At 39.3% G+C, this 18,135-nt stretch overlaps 1 protein-coding gene across 9 annotated transcripts in view; it reads left to right on the top strand.

The window, feature by feature from the left end:
• LOC127442891 (gastrula zinc finger protein XlCGF8.2DB-like) overlaps window positions 1-18,135 on the top strand; it is a 295,005-nt gene that overhangs the window by 32,453 nt on the left and 244,417 nt on the right. The window contains exons 2-6 of one of the 9 annotated variants that reach the window (XM_051701224.1): window positions 5,481-5,601; window positions 6,097-6,322; window positions 6,414-6,497; window positions 6,634-6,675; window positions 8,471-10,925. The exons of 5 other annotated variants lie outside the window; for them this stretch is intronic. In XM_051701224.1, coding sequence (XP_051557184.1) covers window positions 6,199-6,322; window positions 6,414-6,497; window positions 6,634-6,675; window positions 8,471-9,486 — 1,266 coding nt within the window. In that variant the 5' untranslated portion in view covers window positions 5,481-5,601; window positions 6,097-6,198 and the 3' untranslated portion in view covers window positions 9,487-10,925. Of the gene's footprint in view, window positions 1-5,480; window positions 5,602-6,096; window positions 6,323-6,413; window positions 6,498-6,633; window positions 6,676-8,470; window positions 10,926-18,135 lie in introns of those variants that run through there. 3 more of the 9 variants (XM_051701223.1, XM_051701226.1, XM_051701225.1) reach the window with 3 other exon arrangements.

The following is an 18,135-nucleotide window of genomic DNA, read 5'->3' as shown; positions in this document are numbered from 1 at the left end:
GTGCAGTTCCGAGCAACATAGCAGTCATGACAGTGATGAGACATTTACCAATTTACAATAAACAGATTTACACATCACAATTTACATATCTAATATAACACAACACAAAATACAAATAATAATATCCAATATACAGTATATAATACACACAATATAGAATATTGTACAGTATACAATACACACAATATAGAATACACATACACACAATATAGAATACACATTATACAATAAAAATAGTATATATAAAATATACAGTAGGTTGTATTGTACTGTATTGACATTCAGGCTGTCGGTTGATAGTCAGTTGCCAGTGTGTTGGTAAGAGAGAATATAAAATATGACAGTCCAGTGTGAGATAATAAGATTAATAAAGTGCAGTGCTGATGTATATTGATTGTGAGAGATCAAGAGTTCAGAAGTCTGATTGCTTGGGGGAAGAAGCTGTCATGAAGTTGGCTGGTGCGGGTCCTGATGCTGCGATACCGCCTGCCTGGTGGTAGCAGTGAGAGCAGCCCATGACTTGGGTGGCTGGAGTCTCTGATGATCCTCCGAACTTTATTCACACCCCGCCTTGTATATATGTCCTGGAGAGAGGGAAGCTCACCTCCGATGATGTGTCTGGCAGTTCGCACCACCCTTTGCAGGGCTTTGCGGTTGTGGGCAGTGCTATTGCCATACCAGGCGGAGATGCAGCCAGTCAGGATGCTCTCTACAGTGCTGGTGTATAACTGTGTGAGAATGTGGCGGTTCATTCCAAACTTCCTCAGCTGTCTCGGGAAGAAGAGGCGCTGATGAGCCTGTGCTAACATCGCTGTTTATCCATGGCTTCTGGTTGGGGTAGATCCATATCATTTTGGTCAGAACAACATCCTCTATGCACTTTCTGATGAAACACGTTACGCTATCAGCATACACCTCGATGTCGTCATCAGAGGCGGACCGGAACATATTCCAGTCCGCGTGATCAAAACAGTCTTGTAGCGTGGAATCTGATTGGTCCGACCAACACTGGATCGTTTTGAGGGTGTGTGCTTCCTGTTTCAGTTTCTGCCTGTAAGCGGGCAGAAGCAGAATGGAATAGTGGTCTGATTTGCCAAATGGTGGGTGGGGAAGGGATTTGTAGCCATCCCGGAAGGGAGAGTAGCAGTGGTCCAAAACCCGGTCCCCTCATGTGTTAAAACTTATGTGTTGGTGGTATTTTGGTGCAATTGATTTAAAATTGGCTTTGTTAAAGTCCCCGGTCACAATGAACGCAGCCTCAGAGTGCTCGGTTTCCTGCTTGCTTATAATCCCATACAGTTCCTTGAGTGCCCGGTCTGTGTCGGCTTGTGGCGGGATGTACACAGCAGTGATAATGACCGCTGTGAATTCCCTCGGTAGCCAGAATGGTCAACACAGAAGCATGAGAAATTCCAGATCAGGAGAGCAGAAAGACTTGATAGAATGTACTCTGATCACACCAGGATTTGTTGACCATAAAACATACACCACCACCTCTGCTTTTACCTGAGAGGTCTTTCGCTCTGTCTGCTCGGTGCACGGAGAACCCCATGGGTTCAATGGCTGAATCTGGAATCTCAGCAGACATCCAGGTTTCTGTAAGGCAGATAATGCAGCAGTCTCTCGTTGGAAAGAGATCCACGCTCTCAGCTCACAGAGCCTGTTGTCCAGAGACTGAACATTTGCCAGTAGAATACTGGGTAGCGGGGGCCGATTTGCACGACATCTTACTCTGATGAGAACGCCGGCAAATGTTTTACTGTTATTTTTTCAAATTCTGTTACCAAAGAGCAAATAACTTATAATGGCTCTTTCTTCTTTCTTTCTTTTTTTACACAATAAAGTGTGCAACAGGGATTCAAACACAATTCAAACACATTTCCACACTGTTCTTGTATTCAAGTTAATCTATCATAACATGAAACTGTAACAAGTACATTTAATACTTATATAGCCCATATTTTATGCCATTTTCATAAATACACAGGAATAGTCACAGAGCACCAATGAACCTCTGAACAAACAGCAAATCAGATACACACACTGACGGCTTTTCTTTCATCTTCTCTTCAAAATATAACCAGATGTGTTCCTTCAAGCCACCACAGTGGCTAGCAGATGAACAAAATTATCTGCCACTGTGCAATAAGTACCTACGTTTGGCATTTCATACCCTGGTTAAAACAGGACATTTTTTTTTTAACCATTTAACTCAAGGATTTATTTAAAATGTCAAAATAATAATAATAAAAAATAATGTCAAATGTAATTGTCTGTAAAATCAGCAGTGTAATGAAATATGCGTGGATGAAAGTGTAATATCCTGTGGAGCTGTGAAGTGCACAGAAAGAAACAAAAAAATTCAAAGAAAACACCCAGCCCCCTTGGACATTTAAATGGACTTTTATCCATTTGGCAGATGCTTTTAACCAACCTGACTTGCAAAAGAAGAAGAATACAACATAAGAGATTTATCTTAAGGAGACAGTAGTACGAAAAGTGCTGCATTACCAAGTTTCAATTGCATTAGTATAATACTATCCAAGACAGATTAGAGTGCAACAAGAATAAAATGTGTACACTGAGCCAAAACATTACGACCTAATATGCCTTATATGCTGTTGGTCCTCAACTTGCTGCCAAAACAGCACCAACCCGCAGAGGCGTGGACTTTACAAGACCCCTGAAAGTGTCCGGTGGTACAGTACCTGGCACCAAGTCATTAACAGCAGATCCTTCAAGTCCTGTAAGTTGAGGTGGAGCCGCCATGGATCGGACTTGTTAGTACAGCACATCCCACAGATGCTCAATCGGATTGAGGTCTGGGGAATTTGGAGGCCAGGGCAACACCTTGAACTCTTCATCATGTTCCTCAAACCATTCCCAAACAATATGTGCAGTGCGGCAGGGTGCACTGTCCTGCTGAAAGAGGCTGCTGCAATCAGGGAATACCATTGCTATGAATGGGTGTACCTTGTCTGCAACGATGTTTAGGTAGGTGGCATATGTCAAATTGACATCCACATGAATAGCTGGACCCAGGGTTTCCCAGCATAACATTGCCCAGAGCATCACACTCCCTCCACCGGCTTGTCATCTTCCCACAGTGCTTCCTGGTGCCATCACTTTCCCAGGTAAACAGTGCACATGTACACGGCCGTCCATGTGATTTAAAAGAAAACGGGACTCATCGGACCAGGTGACCCTCTTCCACTGCTCCAAGGTCTAGTTCCGACACACACGTGCCCATTATAGGTGCTTTCGATGGTGGACAGGAGTCATCCTGGGCACTCAGGCTGGTCTGCAGCTTCACAACAAATCATTCTGGTCTTTACTCCTGTCCATTTGGCCTGCATTCAGCATGTTGACTACAAGAACTGATTGTCGAACTGATAAATCAAAAGTAACAGTCAGTATCTGGTGTGGCCACCAGCTGCATTAAGTACTGCAGTGCATCTCCTCCTCATGGACTGCACCAGATTTGCCAGTTCTTGCTGTGAGATGTTACCCCACTCTTCCACCAAGGCACTTGCAAGTTCCCGGACATTGCTGGGGGGAATGGCCCTAGCCCTCGCCCTCCGATCCAGCAGGTCCCAGATGTGCTCAGTGGGATTGAGATCCGGCCCTTCGCTGGCCATGGCTGACATTAAACACTGATATTCCTGTCTTGCAGGAAATCATGCACAGAACGAGCAGTATGGCTGGTGGCATTGTCATGCTGGAGGGTCATGTCAGGATGAGCCTGCAGGAGGGGTACCACATGAGGGAGAAGGATGTCTTCTCTGTAACGCACAGCATTGGGATTGCCTGCAATGATGACAAGCTCAGTCCGATGATGCTGTGACACACCACCCCAGACCATGACGAACCCTCCACCTTCAAATCGATCCCACTCCAGAGTACAGGCCTCGGTGTAACGCTCATTCCTTCGATGATAAACGCGAGTCCAACCATCACCCCTGGTGAGACAAAACTGCGACTCGTCAGTGAAGAGCACTTTTTGCCAGTCCTGTCTGGTCAAGCGAAGGTGGGTTTGTGCTCATAGGCGACATTGTTGCCGGTGATGTCTGGTAAGGACCTGCCTTACAACAGGCTTAGAAGCCCTCAGTCCAGCCTCTCTCAGCATGTTGCGGTCAGTCTGAGCACTGATGGAGGGATTGTGCATTCCTGGTGTAACTTGGGCAGTTGCTGTTGCCATCCCATACCTGTCCCGCATGTGTGATATTCAGATGTACCGATCCTGTGCAGATGTTGTTACACGTGGTCTGCCACTGCAAGAATGATCAGCTGTCCTTCCTGTCTCCCTGTAGTGCTGTCTTAGGCATCTCACAGTACGAACACTGCAATTTATTGCCCTGGCCACATCTGCAGTCCTCATGCCTCCATGCAGCATGCCTAAGGCACGTTCACGCAGATGAGCAGGGACCCTGGGCATCTTTCTTTTGGTGTTTTTCAGAGTCAGTAGAAAGGTCTCTTTAGGGTGTGTTCACACTTGTAGTTCAGTTCTCTTGGTCTTCTTGGTCCAGACCAAAAAAGAAAATGATACATTTAGTCCTGGTTCGCTTAGCATTCACACTGGCATTTTTATCACCGAACCTAACGATACAACACAAAAGGCATCAGGAAAAAGTCACAACCTGATTGGACAGCTTTTATGACAGAACTTTCCGAACATCCAAAACAATGCTGACTGCTGGGCGAAATGCGCTCGTTATATTTATATATATATATGTGTGTGTGTGTATGTGTGTGTGTTTATTTTTTATGAGTGTATGGGCAAGTGCTCATGGAAAAGAAGTGTCTTTAGCCAATTTTTGAAGATAGAGAGTAAGTCTGCTTCATGGGTGGAGTTGGGAAGGTCATTCCACCAACAAGGTAAAGTGAAGCCGAAAGTCAGAGACAGTGATTTGGTGCCTCTTTGTGTTGGTACAAGAAGGTGCCACTAATTAGCCGACCGCAGGCTTCTGGTGGGAACATAGATCTGCAGGAATGATTTTAGGTAGGCTGGAATAGATCCAGTGACTGTTCTTTATGCCAGCATCAGAGACTTGAATTTGATACATGCAGCAGCCAGTGAAGAGAGACCAGGAGTGTTGTACCAGGCACTCTTTTTGGTTAGTTGAAGACCAGACGTGCTGCTGCATTCTGGATCATTTGCAGAGGCCTAACTGCGCATGCAGGAAGGCCAGCAATAAGATTATGACAGTAATCCAGTTTAGTTATGACGGTTGACTGAACAAGGAGTTGTGTGGCATGTTTAGAGAGGAAGGGTCTTCATTTTTCTGATGTTTTAGAGTGTAACTGTACATGATTGTGCTGTCTTTGAGATGTGTTTGGTGAAATTGAGTTGATTGTCAAAGGTTACCCCTAGATTTCTGACCGTTTTGGAAAGTTTTATTGTAGATTAACCCAGCTGAACATTGATGTTGTGCTCAGCACCAGGGTTGGCTGGAAATACGAGGAGCTCATTTTTCACTAAGTTGAGTTGCAGGTGGTGATCCTTCATCCAGGCCGAGATGTCTGCCAAACAGGCCGAGATTCGACCATGGGGTCATTTGGCTGGAAAGACGAGTAGAGCTGTTTGTCAGTGAAGTAGCAGTGGTAAGAGAATCCATGAATGTGAATAGTGGATCCTAGTGATGTTGTGAATATAGAGAAGAGAAATGGTCCAAGTACTGAGCCCTGAGGTACCCCAGTAAGAAGCTGATGTGACATGGACACCTCACCTCTCCAGGTTACCTTGAAAGACCTACCTGAGAGATAGGACTTGAACTAGCCAAGCACAGTTCCCCCTGTGATGCCCAGAATAGATAGGGTGGATAGGAGGATCTGATGGTTGACTGTGTCCTAAGGACTCTTTTAAAGAGATGGAAGTTCCCATTACAGTTGTACACAATGAGAGAGAATTTGGACTGAGCCGTCAATCTCACGTGCACAGAGAACACTGCTTCAGACTAACACGGGGCCGTCACACCCATTCCCATAAGACAAGGATCTGTCAAGAATCCCTGTGAACAGAAGCACAATGTCATCGCACATTACAAAGCATATTAAACATAAGCCCTATACATCACCGCTGTAATTCTTCAATTTCAGAACCAGGGACAGTGGCCAAGGAGCTGAAACAAAATTGGAAAATAAAACAAAGTAACCAAATAGACTGCATATAAAGCTAACCTGATCAACACCGTCTTCAACATGTGGAAGTGCAAAACAATCTGGTTTTTTTACACTATTTACTTTACAAAAATCAGTGCAAATCTCTCCGACCCACCAGGTTTTCCAACAAGGAGACAAGGAGTTGCCCAGTTTGGAAATGATGGTACATCTAAATTGTTTTTCTGCATGTACTAAATTACCCTGCCCATTATTTTACATTTCTTTGGTGATACGCAATAAAAACTGTTTAATAGGTGTCGCTTCCCAGTCTGTTCAGGATGGCGTCTCTCCAAATAATTCAGGAAAACCCTTCAACAACTCACTCAGCTCACTCAAAGGTATTCAACTCTGCTGAAACAGACTTAATTTCATAGTAGGGCTTCAATAAATGAACATGACCCAACTAAGTTGTTGACGGAGTGGCGAATGTCATTTTCTTTCATTTTATGCTCTACGGGCCATAAAACTCAAAAGGGGAGACAACTAAAGGGCGCAATACAAGAACCGGATTTACAGGTACAAAAACGCAATGCTCCACAGTGCGATCATATAGGTGTTTCATGTTTTCTTGTTGCTTAAAGTTTATATTTTGCAATCTTTCTGTCCTGAGTGAGTCTGTCTAAATCCATAAACATAAAGCACATTTTTAGGAGGCTCAGAGAGTTTACCAGTGTCGTGAAGCACAGAAAAAGGTCTACAAACCTTGTGGCCAAACGCTAACCCATTCGGACTGAACCCCGTACTTTCTTGTACCACCTCCCGTGCATCCACAATCAGCCAGGGTAGACCCTCTTCCCAATCCCTGTTGAACTGCACACAGTATGCACAAAGGAGGAGTGACTTTAACAGGGCACCCTGTTAAAGACAGTTGTCTAAATGTTTAGTCACATGACTCCATGCATCGAAGGTTTAGAACTTAAATGACAGGCAGAGTGTCCTGAACTGAGATCAGTCGGTTTAAATTAAATTAAAGTATGCGTACCGTATAGCAAAGCCAGAATACCATGTCCTCTCATTAGGATGCAGGGTCGCAGGTTAAGCCAAATCTTCATGCAGTTACAGGTGCAGGGAATTTATGCACTGAAGCCTGATGGGTGAAAAATATAAATGGACAGACCAGCGACACTCAGCACAACAGATATGCCCCCGTACTACCTGCTTTCACCACAATACTACTTAAACAAAAAACCAGACATGTCTCAAAGGAAACACGCCGCTATACCTATTAGGGGAAAACTCCAAATTCAAAAGTATACAATATTGCATACAGGTAACTAACCAGTAGGTGAATCAACAGGGTAGCCAAACCAAGAGCTTAGGGACATCAAAATATTCAAATGAGATTTCCCCTAAAAGACCAGCGACACCAGTCACAAATTCCGTAGCTAATCAAGAGAACCCGGTTAAGACAAAATTGAAAATCAATCTAGGTGCAAAAGCTAAGTAAATACAAAGTGATGAGCCCCCATTTTATCACGACCCACAAAAAGAATCCAGAAAAAAAAAACACTTTTCGACACACAAATTTCATCATCAGCACAGTCGTCTTGGATTGTCCGTGTACGGCCCAGTTTTTCTCGACAACCGGACAGTCCTTGTCTGTGCACGTTGTTGGCGTAAGCACCTGCCATTGACTGTGCTAAAAGAGTACCACAAAGCAGTAGTAGTGCGTATGCGTCGAATGCATCCGTATTTGCTCTTGGTCAAAAAGGTTTACTTTAAAAGGCTGAGAACTGGAGCCATGTGCTGGATCGAAAAAAGAAGTATAACAAGCCCTAAGTCCTGTCTAACTCTTATTGCCGGGTTCTGAAAAAACACTGAAATGCACACACATTTTTCTATTTTATTTTTGTCTGTGGTAGCAAGAGTCTCATCTGTTGTTTTTAATGTTGTGGTCTACAACTACTCAAGTGATTGAAACTGCCAATTTGCATCACACGATAGATGGGACGCAGCTGCATCGAAATGTACATCGGATAGGAGAACATGACGATCTGTTGGTTTATCAATATTTTGAATGCAGCTCTATAACTTTTTAGATGCCATGCACTAAAGGATGCAGGTGTATTCGCTTATGTTTGTTTACTGGTACAACAGAAAAAAGAGCTTTTGCTGTTGTTCATTGTGTATTTGTCTACATTTGGCTTCTTCTGTATTTTTTTCTCACTTGAATGCATGACATCTCATTATAACAAATGCCTTACTTGACTACTGTAGCTTTCTGCTCTAAAATTTGGTGTCAAATTTATTTCATGAATTGTAATATTTGTCCTTCGAAATTAATGGCAATCATTTTGTGTTTTCATTTTAGATTTGATGGACGTGACAGAGAAAAGTCAAGAACTGAATGAAGTGGAGGAGAAGGACCTTTCGTATCAGACACTAAATGATTTCAAAACTGGACAAAAATCTTTTAGTGGTTTACAGACCGAAAAGAATATCTCACAAAAAAGAACTCAAAGAAAAAGAGAAAAAAAATCGTTCATCTGCCCTCAGTGTGGGAATACGTTTACACGTAAAACGAATCTTACTAAGCACATGAGAATTCACACTGGCGAGAAGCCTTTCAAATGCCATCTGTGTGGGAAGAGTTACAGAGAGGCATGTAGTCTCAAAGATCATCTGTCCTTTCATTTTGGAGAAAAGTCATATATCTGTGATCTATGTGGCAAAACATATTCTTCACCATCAGTCTTAAGAACACACCGGAAAATTCATACAAATGAGAAGCCTTTCTTGTGTCCATTTTGTGGAAAGAGTTTTTCATTTCTGCACAGTTTAAAAGACCACCAGAGAAAACATACTGATGTGAGAGATCATGTGTGCTCTGAGTGTGGGAAAGCCTTTCACAGAGCTTGTGACTTGGAACAGCACCAAAGAATCCATACTGGAGAAAAACCTTACAAGTGTTCATATTGTGAAAAGAGTTTCACTACTTCAGGAAACTTGAAAAAACACGAGAGAGTGCATACTAGGGAGAGGTCATACCACTGCACTTTATGTGGGATGAGTTTCATTAGGTCAGGAAACCTTAAAGCACACGAGAGAGTGCATACTAGGGAGAGGTCGTACCACTGCACTTTATGTGGGATGAGTTTCATTAGGTCAGGAAACCTTAAAGCACATGAGAGAGTGCATACGGGAGAGAGGCCGTACCACTGCACTTCATGTGGGAAGAGTTTCATTAGGTCAGGAAACTTGAAAGCACATGAAAGAATTCATACTGGAGAGAGGCCGTACCACTGCACTTCATGTGGGAAGAGTTTCACCCAATCAGGCTCTCTAGTGACTCATATAAAAAATCATTGTCCAGGGTTTTCACAGTGAGCAAAGTTCATCTTTATTTGCCTGGCAAATAGGTTGAAATTAAAGGGGAAAAAGAAGATGGAATTTCTCTCAAAATAACAGTTACAACTGTAGTGCTGAATGAGCTGGCCTTCTGGTTAGAAGGACACTTGTACTTTCTCTACAAGCTAAAAAGAAGTCAAAGTGTTAGTTTTAAAGAACTGTTGATGCTGTGAAATTAACATTTTTGGATGAATAAAAAGACCTAATTATTCTATTAGTCTATTATATCACCATTCAATACATGTTGTTTGCTGTAATACATGTAGAACTGAAAAGAATTTAATCCACTGAAATAATTAAGAGACTACGAGTAGTCTACACTATGGTGTTAAAAAGTTAATCAGTCAAAACATAAATAGAATAAAAATATTTCTTTAAAATAAGGTTGTTTTGCTCATTTCAGTATTTCTACCGTGTACTTAGCGCATGGGCAGCTTTTGCATTTAACATTTAGAGATAATAATAATATTGTAATTTATTGTATCTTATAACCCAGGCCAATCTATCTTGTATAGTGTGATGAATGAACATGATATTCACTTTCACTATTGTTTTAATCATTAAACATTGTATTAACCCTGTAAATACTTATGAATACTTTGCTGATAAACCTGTTGTGTGCAAGTCTCTAGATGACCACTGCCTCCTGGTGAAAGTTTCTGTGCTCTTCTGGAAGTAGAAGACCTTGTAATGTTTCCAAAATGGCTGGCTTCATATTGTGATGCACATGTCTTTTTGCTTTGAAATTATTGCTGATTTTGATCAAGTAAAAGTAATAATAACGTTTATATTGTTACTGATATTTATTAGTGAGTATTTGCTTAACTCTAGAACGCATATGTAACTTCACTAGGGGTGTATTCCTATTTACTTGTTTTCTCGGTGCATTTGATTACTTATAATGCCGATTCATATGCATCCATCTAGTTTTCTTCTTTTTCCCCATGTCACAGAATTGCACATGTTGTTGTCACTTTCCATTGCCCTTTTAGCAGGTAGTCTGTTTAAACAGAGTGGACAATTTAAAATTGTCCAAATTGACAATTCACATCTAAAAGCCACTATCGGTACAACGTAGTTCCTTAAGAAAAGCATAAGTTGTTTTTAATGTACCGATTTCATAGCACAGTAATACACATATTAATTTGTTTTGCACGTAGCCATCTATCTATTATTATTACTTCCAAAGAAACGATAAAGGAAACAGTTATTGATATATTGCATATTTCTGTATATTTTTCTAATGTATAATGAAGTGAATTTCATCCCATCGTTATTGAATTCTCATTTTATGTTTTTAAATTAGTCTTATTTTTTTGCAGTGCACAAACCTACTATTGTAGTATTTCGGTTAATTTGCGTTGTCCACTGAGGCTGTAGATTTTATTATAAAAATAAAGTGTCTTCAATTGAACTCATATCAGCTATATCAGGAGTTTTGCCTCTTAAATTGATGTGTCTAGTACAATGCAAACAATGTGTAGTGGATAAAACCAACCTGATCTCATGAATAGTCATACAAGTTGGCTAAATTTGTACAAATTAGAAGTGCAAATCCCTGTCTAATGCAGAAATAAGCGAAAGTTCTGTCTTATTATTTTTATGCCCTAACCCAAACCAAATATCTCAACCTAAATATATAGAGTCCCTAAGCCCCCCCCCCCCTTTTTTGTGTGTGTGTGTGTGTTAAGAGTATGTTGTGTAAGGCGGAAGAAAGTAATTGTCTCGTTTTAGAAGTATATGAGAGAGAGTCACCTGATTGTATAGGTCATACGAATTTGTACATGCGATTTAGCCAATTTGTATGAATCCATATGCTCTGCTGGTGAATATCTCAGGCAAAGCAGGTAACCTCAAACCATGAGATTCATCAGCACAGAAGAGCAGCGCTGAAACACAACTTGCGTTAAATGCTCGTCCACAAGTTGCTTGCAGTTTTAGCCTTCAACCGTAGATGTCACTGGAGAGCCCAAAGTTCCGTAGTGCAAACTTAATGCAGGGAGGGATGATGGTATCGCAGTGAGGGAGAATCGAGTTCAGGGCAGCAGAAAGAATGACATGGTAGCCATCAAAGTTCAGGACTGACACTCCATTCGGACTGAAGAATTACGTCAGATGCACGACAGTGGCTCCATAAGCGTTCCCAAGAAATCCATGTGGTATAGTACCAGACTACATGCACAGAATAAATCAATATATCGAGTAAAATTAGTAATTTTGATATTCTTATGAGTTTTATAAATGTTAGGCTTAAATTGACATTTTTAGAATTTACAGAAGTCACCACTGATGAGATGCATACTATCTGACAGAGCTAAAACAAACAAAAATATATGAATTATGTGCCTGAGAGTTATAATGTCTGTAAGGAAGAAACATTGTTATTGTAACATTTATTATTAAGGCTTGTAGACAGGTAGACATCAGTATAATATTAAACGAAAACTTAGATGTTAAAAGGTCTATTTTGGGTAGAAACAGGAAGGAGGTCATAATAATTAGATTAAGGCTTGGTCATTCAGGATTGAATTCTTCACTGCTCATAATTGGAGAATATGAAAATGAAATATGTAAGTTTTGTGGGGTGAAAGGATCAGTAAAGCATGTAATATATGACTGTAGCAGATATGTTAAGGAGAATGAATATGACATCTAAATAAAACTGGTCGAAATGATAAGGATTTGGAGTATCTATTGGAATGGAAGTCAAGTAGGAAAGTGTTTCCCTGTCTTTTTTTCTGCAAATACCCCCACAGCACCATCAGTCAAGCTCAAATACCCCTTCATCAACACAAAACCAAAAATGTGTACCAAAGGCTTAATATCATTTAATACCATCATTAATATTGTAATACCTTTGATGAACTTGCCAGTTTTATTCATCAATAGCAACAAAAACAAAACCAGGCCATATGAGCTGTGAAATGTGCAATTAGAGCAGATTTATGATGCTGATGTTTTTTATCATTTTGGTCATGCATTGTATGTGTGGCAAGAAAAAGTATGTGAACACTTTGGAATTAGCTGGGTTTCTGCATTAATTGGTCATAAAATGTGATCTCGTCTTCATTAAAGTCACAAGTATGGGGTAGTTCTAGAATTGGGGGTACATTTTGTGTCTCCCAGATAAACCTTTTGTTATTTAAAAAAATGTAATCCATTTTGAATTATAACACCAATTATATTAAACTTTCACTAATAATAATGCTTGATGTATATTTTAGGGACAATTTATACAGAAAATATTAACTAAATGATGTACATTCAACTTGAATTAACATGAAATATGTTTAATTTTCAGTTTTTTGTGCTTAGTCTATTAACAGTTATAAAATTAATTGTATAGAATATCTATTTTATGTATTTTATATATCATTTCAGTAATTAAAAAAAGTTGTTCTGGTCAACTCTGTTACCTCTATTATAAAACCACATAAAAATCTCCAAAGCGTTCATATAAAAAGCATGTGACATGCACCCAGTGATGTCACTTCCTCTGGCGGGAAACTCTGGAAGGCAGTGAGGTATGTCATGCTTCTTTCATTATTTTGTACTAAATGTTGAGGATACACCAACAGTAGATTAATTATCTCTCATTAAATTTTTAAAAAATGATAATATGATGAAAATCCATAAAATTCTGTTTTTAGAAATGTCATGTGGTATCTGGTTTGAGATTAGCACATGGAGTTAAGGCACAAAATGGTGGAAAATGTCAACTCTGTTAACATCAACTCTGTTCATGGTTTAAAAAGTTTAACAAAATAGGGTTGACGATGAGTCAAATGTTCCCAATCACATTTATTATGGATTCTGGGTCATTTACTGTATATGGTACATTTGTTGTATACCATTCCAGGTTAAAGATATTGAATAATAGGTAGATGAAGCTGTCATACAGGGCACGGCGAGATGCTGACCCTGTAAGAAAGGCAGAAAGTTTGCAAAAAGACAGAAATAGATGGCAAAAAAGGAGAAATGCAGGGCAGACAAGCAGAGTGGCCAATCTGGGTGAAAGGGAGCAAAGGTACAAGTGGCGGTATTGGAGAGAGGTGCAGAGCAAGAAGGCAGAGAATTGTAGAGATGACACCACCACAAAGTCCTGAATCAGACCCTGAACCACAGACATCCAGGCAACATTTCAATGAGACACATGCAAAAGTCACATGCATGCACAAAGTAGGGACAAATTGCTTCTTCTGGCCAAACCATGAGGATACTTTGTAGTATCTCTTTGATGATGTCCTCAGAATCATCCCACAACCAACTCCAGTGACAGAATGTCATGTAGAAATAAACAAAGAAATATGGGCAGAAATAGCCAATTACTGATTCACATGCCCAGGGTGTGAGGGAGAAGGCATGGTGTAGCATGGGGGCCACACTTCCTGAAGGGGCAGCATAATGACCATAGATGTGTAGGCTCACTAGCCCTTGACTAATAGGTTGGACCCTTTAGCCGACTGGTTAGTGTGCTTGCCTATGGTCTAGGCAAGCTGAGTTCAATTCCTGCCTGCCCCTGAATCTGCTACAATATGATGCCCATCAGAATTTTGAAAGTCATTTTATTTTCCAGATCAGTAATGCATGAGACACATGCAGTTATTATTCAAGTTCATGAAAGATCTGTAATTCAGATGTATAGTTACTATTAAATAATTGTTTTTACATTTCAAAATGGTTTTAAAAGTTTCAGAGTCAGGCAGAAAATGATGTTGTTTTTGGTCTTTTAACTATGGGTGATCAACTCTGTTATTCATATCAACTCTGTTACCATCAATGTCAACTCTGTTTAAGGTTTTGCTTTAAAAATTAGAGATTTTTTTATTGTTAACAAATTGTTCAGAAGCTGTGTCATAGCTAACATTCTTACTATGTGAAATTTCAAAGCATTTCATTCATTTTTAAAGCTATGTTTAGAGAAAATGCACACTATCTTAGCAACTTTTCAGTTAAATGTGTTGATATTTTTACTCCAAAACAAAAAGTCTCTATCTTATAAGACTTAAAGTTGAATTAATGTATGTAGAGACAAAATATCTCTTTGGAAAGAGTATTACATTTGTTGACTATATACATATTTGACCCAATTTGTCTATAACAGAGTTGACTGATTTTTCTGTTAGTACATTGATTTTCAGAATATATATTTTAAATCTTACAGATTTAAGATAAGCAAATACTGAAAATGTTAAATTTAAAATGTGTTCTATGAGAATAAAAAAAGCTTAATGGAAAAAATCATTCCTATTGTTTGTTTTCTTTCTATGCTTGAAATGTATCCACAATTCTGGAATGGCATGGTATAGACAAAGCACAATGTGCTTAAGTTAACAACACACAAAAATGTAAATCTTTCATGTCTTTATTGAAAAAATCTCATTAAACATTCACAGTGCTGTGGAAAAAGTAAGTGAACTCCCTAGGCTAAAGATGCCAAAAAAGCTAATTAAGAGTCAGGAGTTGGCAAACCTGGCATCCAATTAATTAAACGTGATTGGAGGTGTGGGTTAGAGCTACTCTGACTTATAAAAAACTCTCAAACATTTGAATCTGCTGACGTGGACCATGCTTCGCAATAAAAAGATTTCGGAAGACCTACGAGAATTGTTGCTTGAAGCTGGAAAGCATTACAAAGTTATTTTGAAGAGCTTAGATATTCATCTTTCCACAGTTAAATTGTCTATAAATGGAAGTAAAAAAGAACTCTAGAGTGACAGCTAAAGACTTGAAGGAATCATTGGAACTGGTTAACATCTCTGTTAATGAGTCTACTATACGGAAAATATTAAACAGGAATGGTGTCCATGGCAGAACACCACTACGGTAGAGAGAGCTTCATGATCTGGGGCTGCTTTGCTACTTCAGGTCCAGAACCATTTGCCATCATTGAGGGAAAAATTAATTCCCATGTTTATCAAGCTCAGAAGAAGGTGGGTGATGCAGCAGGACAATGACCCTAAACATCAAAAGTAAATCCACTACAGAATGGCTTCAAAAAAAGAAACTACACCTTTTGGAGTGGCCCAGTCAGGGCCCAGACCTTAACCCAATAGAGATGCTGTGGAATGACCGCAAGAGAGCCGTTCATACCAGAAATCCTAAGAAAATGGCTGAGCTGAAGCAGTTCTGTAAGGAAGAATGGTCCAAAATTCCTTCTGAATGTTGTGCAGGTCTAATCTGCAGCTACCGGGAACACTTTGTTGAGGTTATTGTTGCCAAAGGAGGATCGACCAGTTATTAAATCCAAGGGTTCACTTACTTTTTCCACAGCACTGTGAATGTTTAATGGGATGTGTTCAATAAAGACATGAAAGTTAATTGTGATTTTGTGTTGTTAGCTTAAGCACATTGTGTTTGTCTATACTTGTGACTTTGATGAAGATGTGATCACATTTTATGACCAATTAATGCAGAAAACCAGCTAATTCCAAAGGGTTCACATACTTTTTTTGCCACTGTATGTGTATATATATATATATATATATAAAGTTGTTTGCTAGAGACATCGCTGTTGAAAGCTGCTAAGCTAATGGGAGCATTGCCGTTTTGCTTGCAATACATCAACTTCCGAGCACCGAGCAATGGAATGACTTTATGGTTGGAGATTGGACATATCAAATCAGAATATCCCACATCCAGGGTTGGGAGGGTTACTTTTGAAATGTATTCCACTACAGATTACAGAATACATGCTGTAAAATGTAATTTGTATCATTCCGTTAGATTACTCAAGGTCAGTAACGTATTCTAAATACTTTGGATTACTTCTTCAGCACAGGTAGATTTTTTCAAAATACACATGTTAAAAATACATTCTCTGAAAAACCTAAATATCTTATGCAGTGTTGTTTCTAAAACAAGATAAATCAAATTGATCGTGTTTCAAGGATTTTTAGATATTTTTACAGGAAAACAATACAAAAATGATTATCAAGAATATGATTTTTGCCCTAATATCAAAGGTCTTACTAGAAAAAAATTAATTATGATCTAACGTGAATTTTCTTGATAAAAAAAAATATGATCGTGCCTGGTAACATGTACATGTAAAATGGCTAGAAATAGCATTTTAGCTTAGCGTAAAGCTGACAATTCACACAAGGTTTATGTCTATTTCTTCTGCTCCAAACTTACTTCAAACTTACCTCTCTGTCTGCTCGTATGAATGTAACACATCATAAGTAAGTGTTTCACCGCTGTTCAAATGCACTTTGGATCACATCATTTATATGTATAAATGTTTTCCATCTGAAAGGACTAAATATTAAATGAAACAAATGACAATAAAATGCAAAGTAATCTCTTCAGTAATCAAAATACTTTTTGAATGTAACTGTATTCTAATTACCAATGATTTAACTTGTAACTGTAGTGGAATACAGTTACTCATATTTTGTATTTTAAATACGTAATCCCGTTACATGTATTCCGTTACTCCCCAACACTGCCCACATCTGACATTGAATGGAACGAAGCATCAATCCTCGAGACCCAGAAACCAATCGAAGTCCAGCATCATGAAGCACATATCAATTCTCAAAATGCACCACTAGGATCGAGGACAGAGGAAGCTTCCAGAGGATGCTTAAGCATGGAAGCAGAGGGAATGTTCAGTTTTAAAAGTTTCCAGTGTAGTAGTGGTGGTGCTAAAACAACATGTCCACAACATGAGATAATTCCCAAGAGGAAAACGGCAGCATTCATGAAAAGGAGGATTAATCCACAAAGGGCCGTACCAGCCCCACACTTAGTGGACTGAGTTCAAAACACCAATAAAAGGCCAGGAATAAGGCATGTGCACCTTTCTTATTCCCACCAAGAGTGACATCATCTGGGCTTTTGTGTTTGACAGTACTATCACTAACTACCTCCTAACATGGCACAACATTTTTATCTTTGGGGTTTAAATAAACCATAATTATCACATACTTCAGTAGTGCATCTTGAATTATTAGGCTTTATTATGAAAATATTAATTAATCAAGTTTTCAGTAACAAACCAGCAAGCGCTCCGATGTAATGCAGCGACGGCACTCTTTAGTGATGCTTGAATGAACAAGGACATTTCATTCTCCCGTCCTCATTTCCTTTCCTTGCATCCTTTGCTCATTACTAAGAGTGAAGAGCTAGGACATTAGGAAAGGAAATAAGGATGAAGAATTAAAAAAATTAGAAGCACCCATGGACTTGCATGACTCCTTTATTAGTTTTAAATGTTTATTTTTTGGAGTTTTTGATCAGCAACTGACTGTAAAGAACGAGACATTATTCAGTAACATGGATTGCATGGATCTTGTTTGGACACACATTACACAGAATGAGTTGAACCAAACTTTTACTCTCAACATGCAGTGAAACGATCTCAGTGCTGAAAATTGCATAGAGTGAAAGATCTGTCTTGGGATTTTAAGTTTTTCTTTAAATCATAATTTTTTATTTTTTTATGTTAAACAAAGCAAAATCCAAATCTTTTCGCATGCCCCCTTTTGGGATTCACTGAAGTAAGATATATGATTATTTTACAATACATGCTAGTATGTACAGTATATAGGACAGGTTTGAATATCAGAATTTGATATGGGTTAAAGAATGGTTTGCTGATGCTCGACTCTGGTTCATGTAAAA

Source organism: Myxocyprinus asiaticus, chromosome 6, assembly GCF_019703515.2.
Source record: "Myxocyprinus asiaticus isolate MX2 ecotype Aquarium Trade chromosome 6, UBuf_Myxa_2, whole genome shotgun sequence".
NCBI lineage: Eukaryota > Metazoa > Chordata > Actinopteri > Cypriniformes > Catostomidae > Myxocyprinus > Myxocyprinus asiaticus.
The sequence above is the reverse complement of the archived record's forward strand: the minus strand, read 5'-3'. Positions and strand labels throughout refer to the sequence as shown.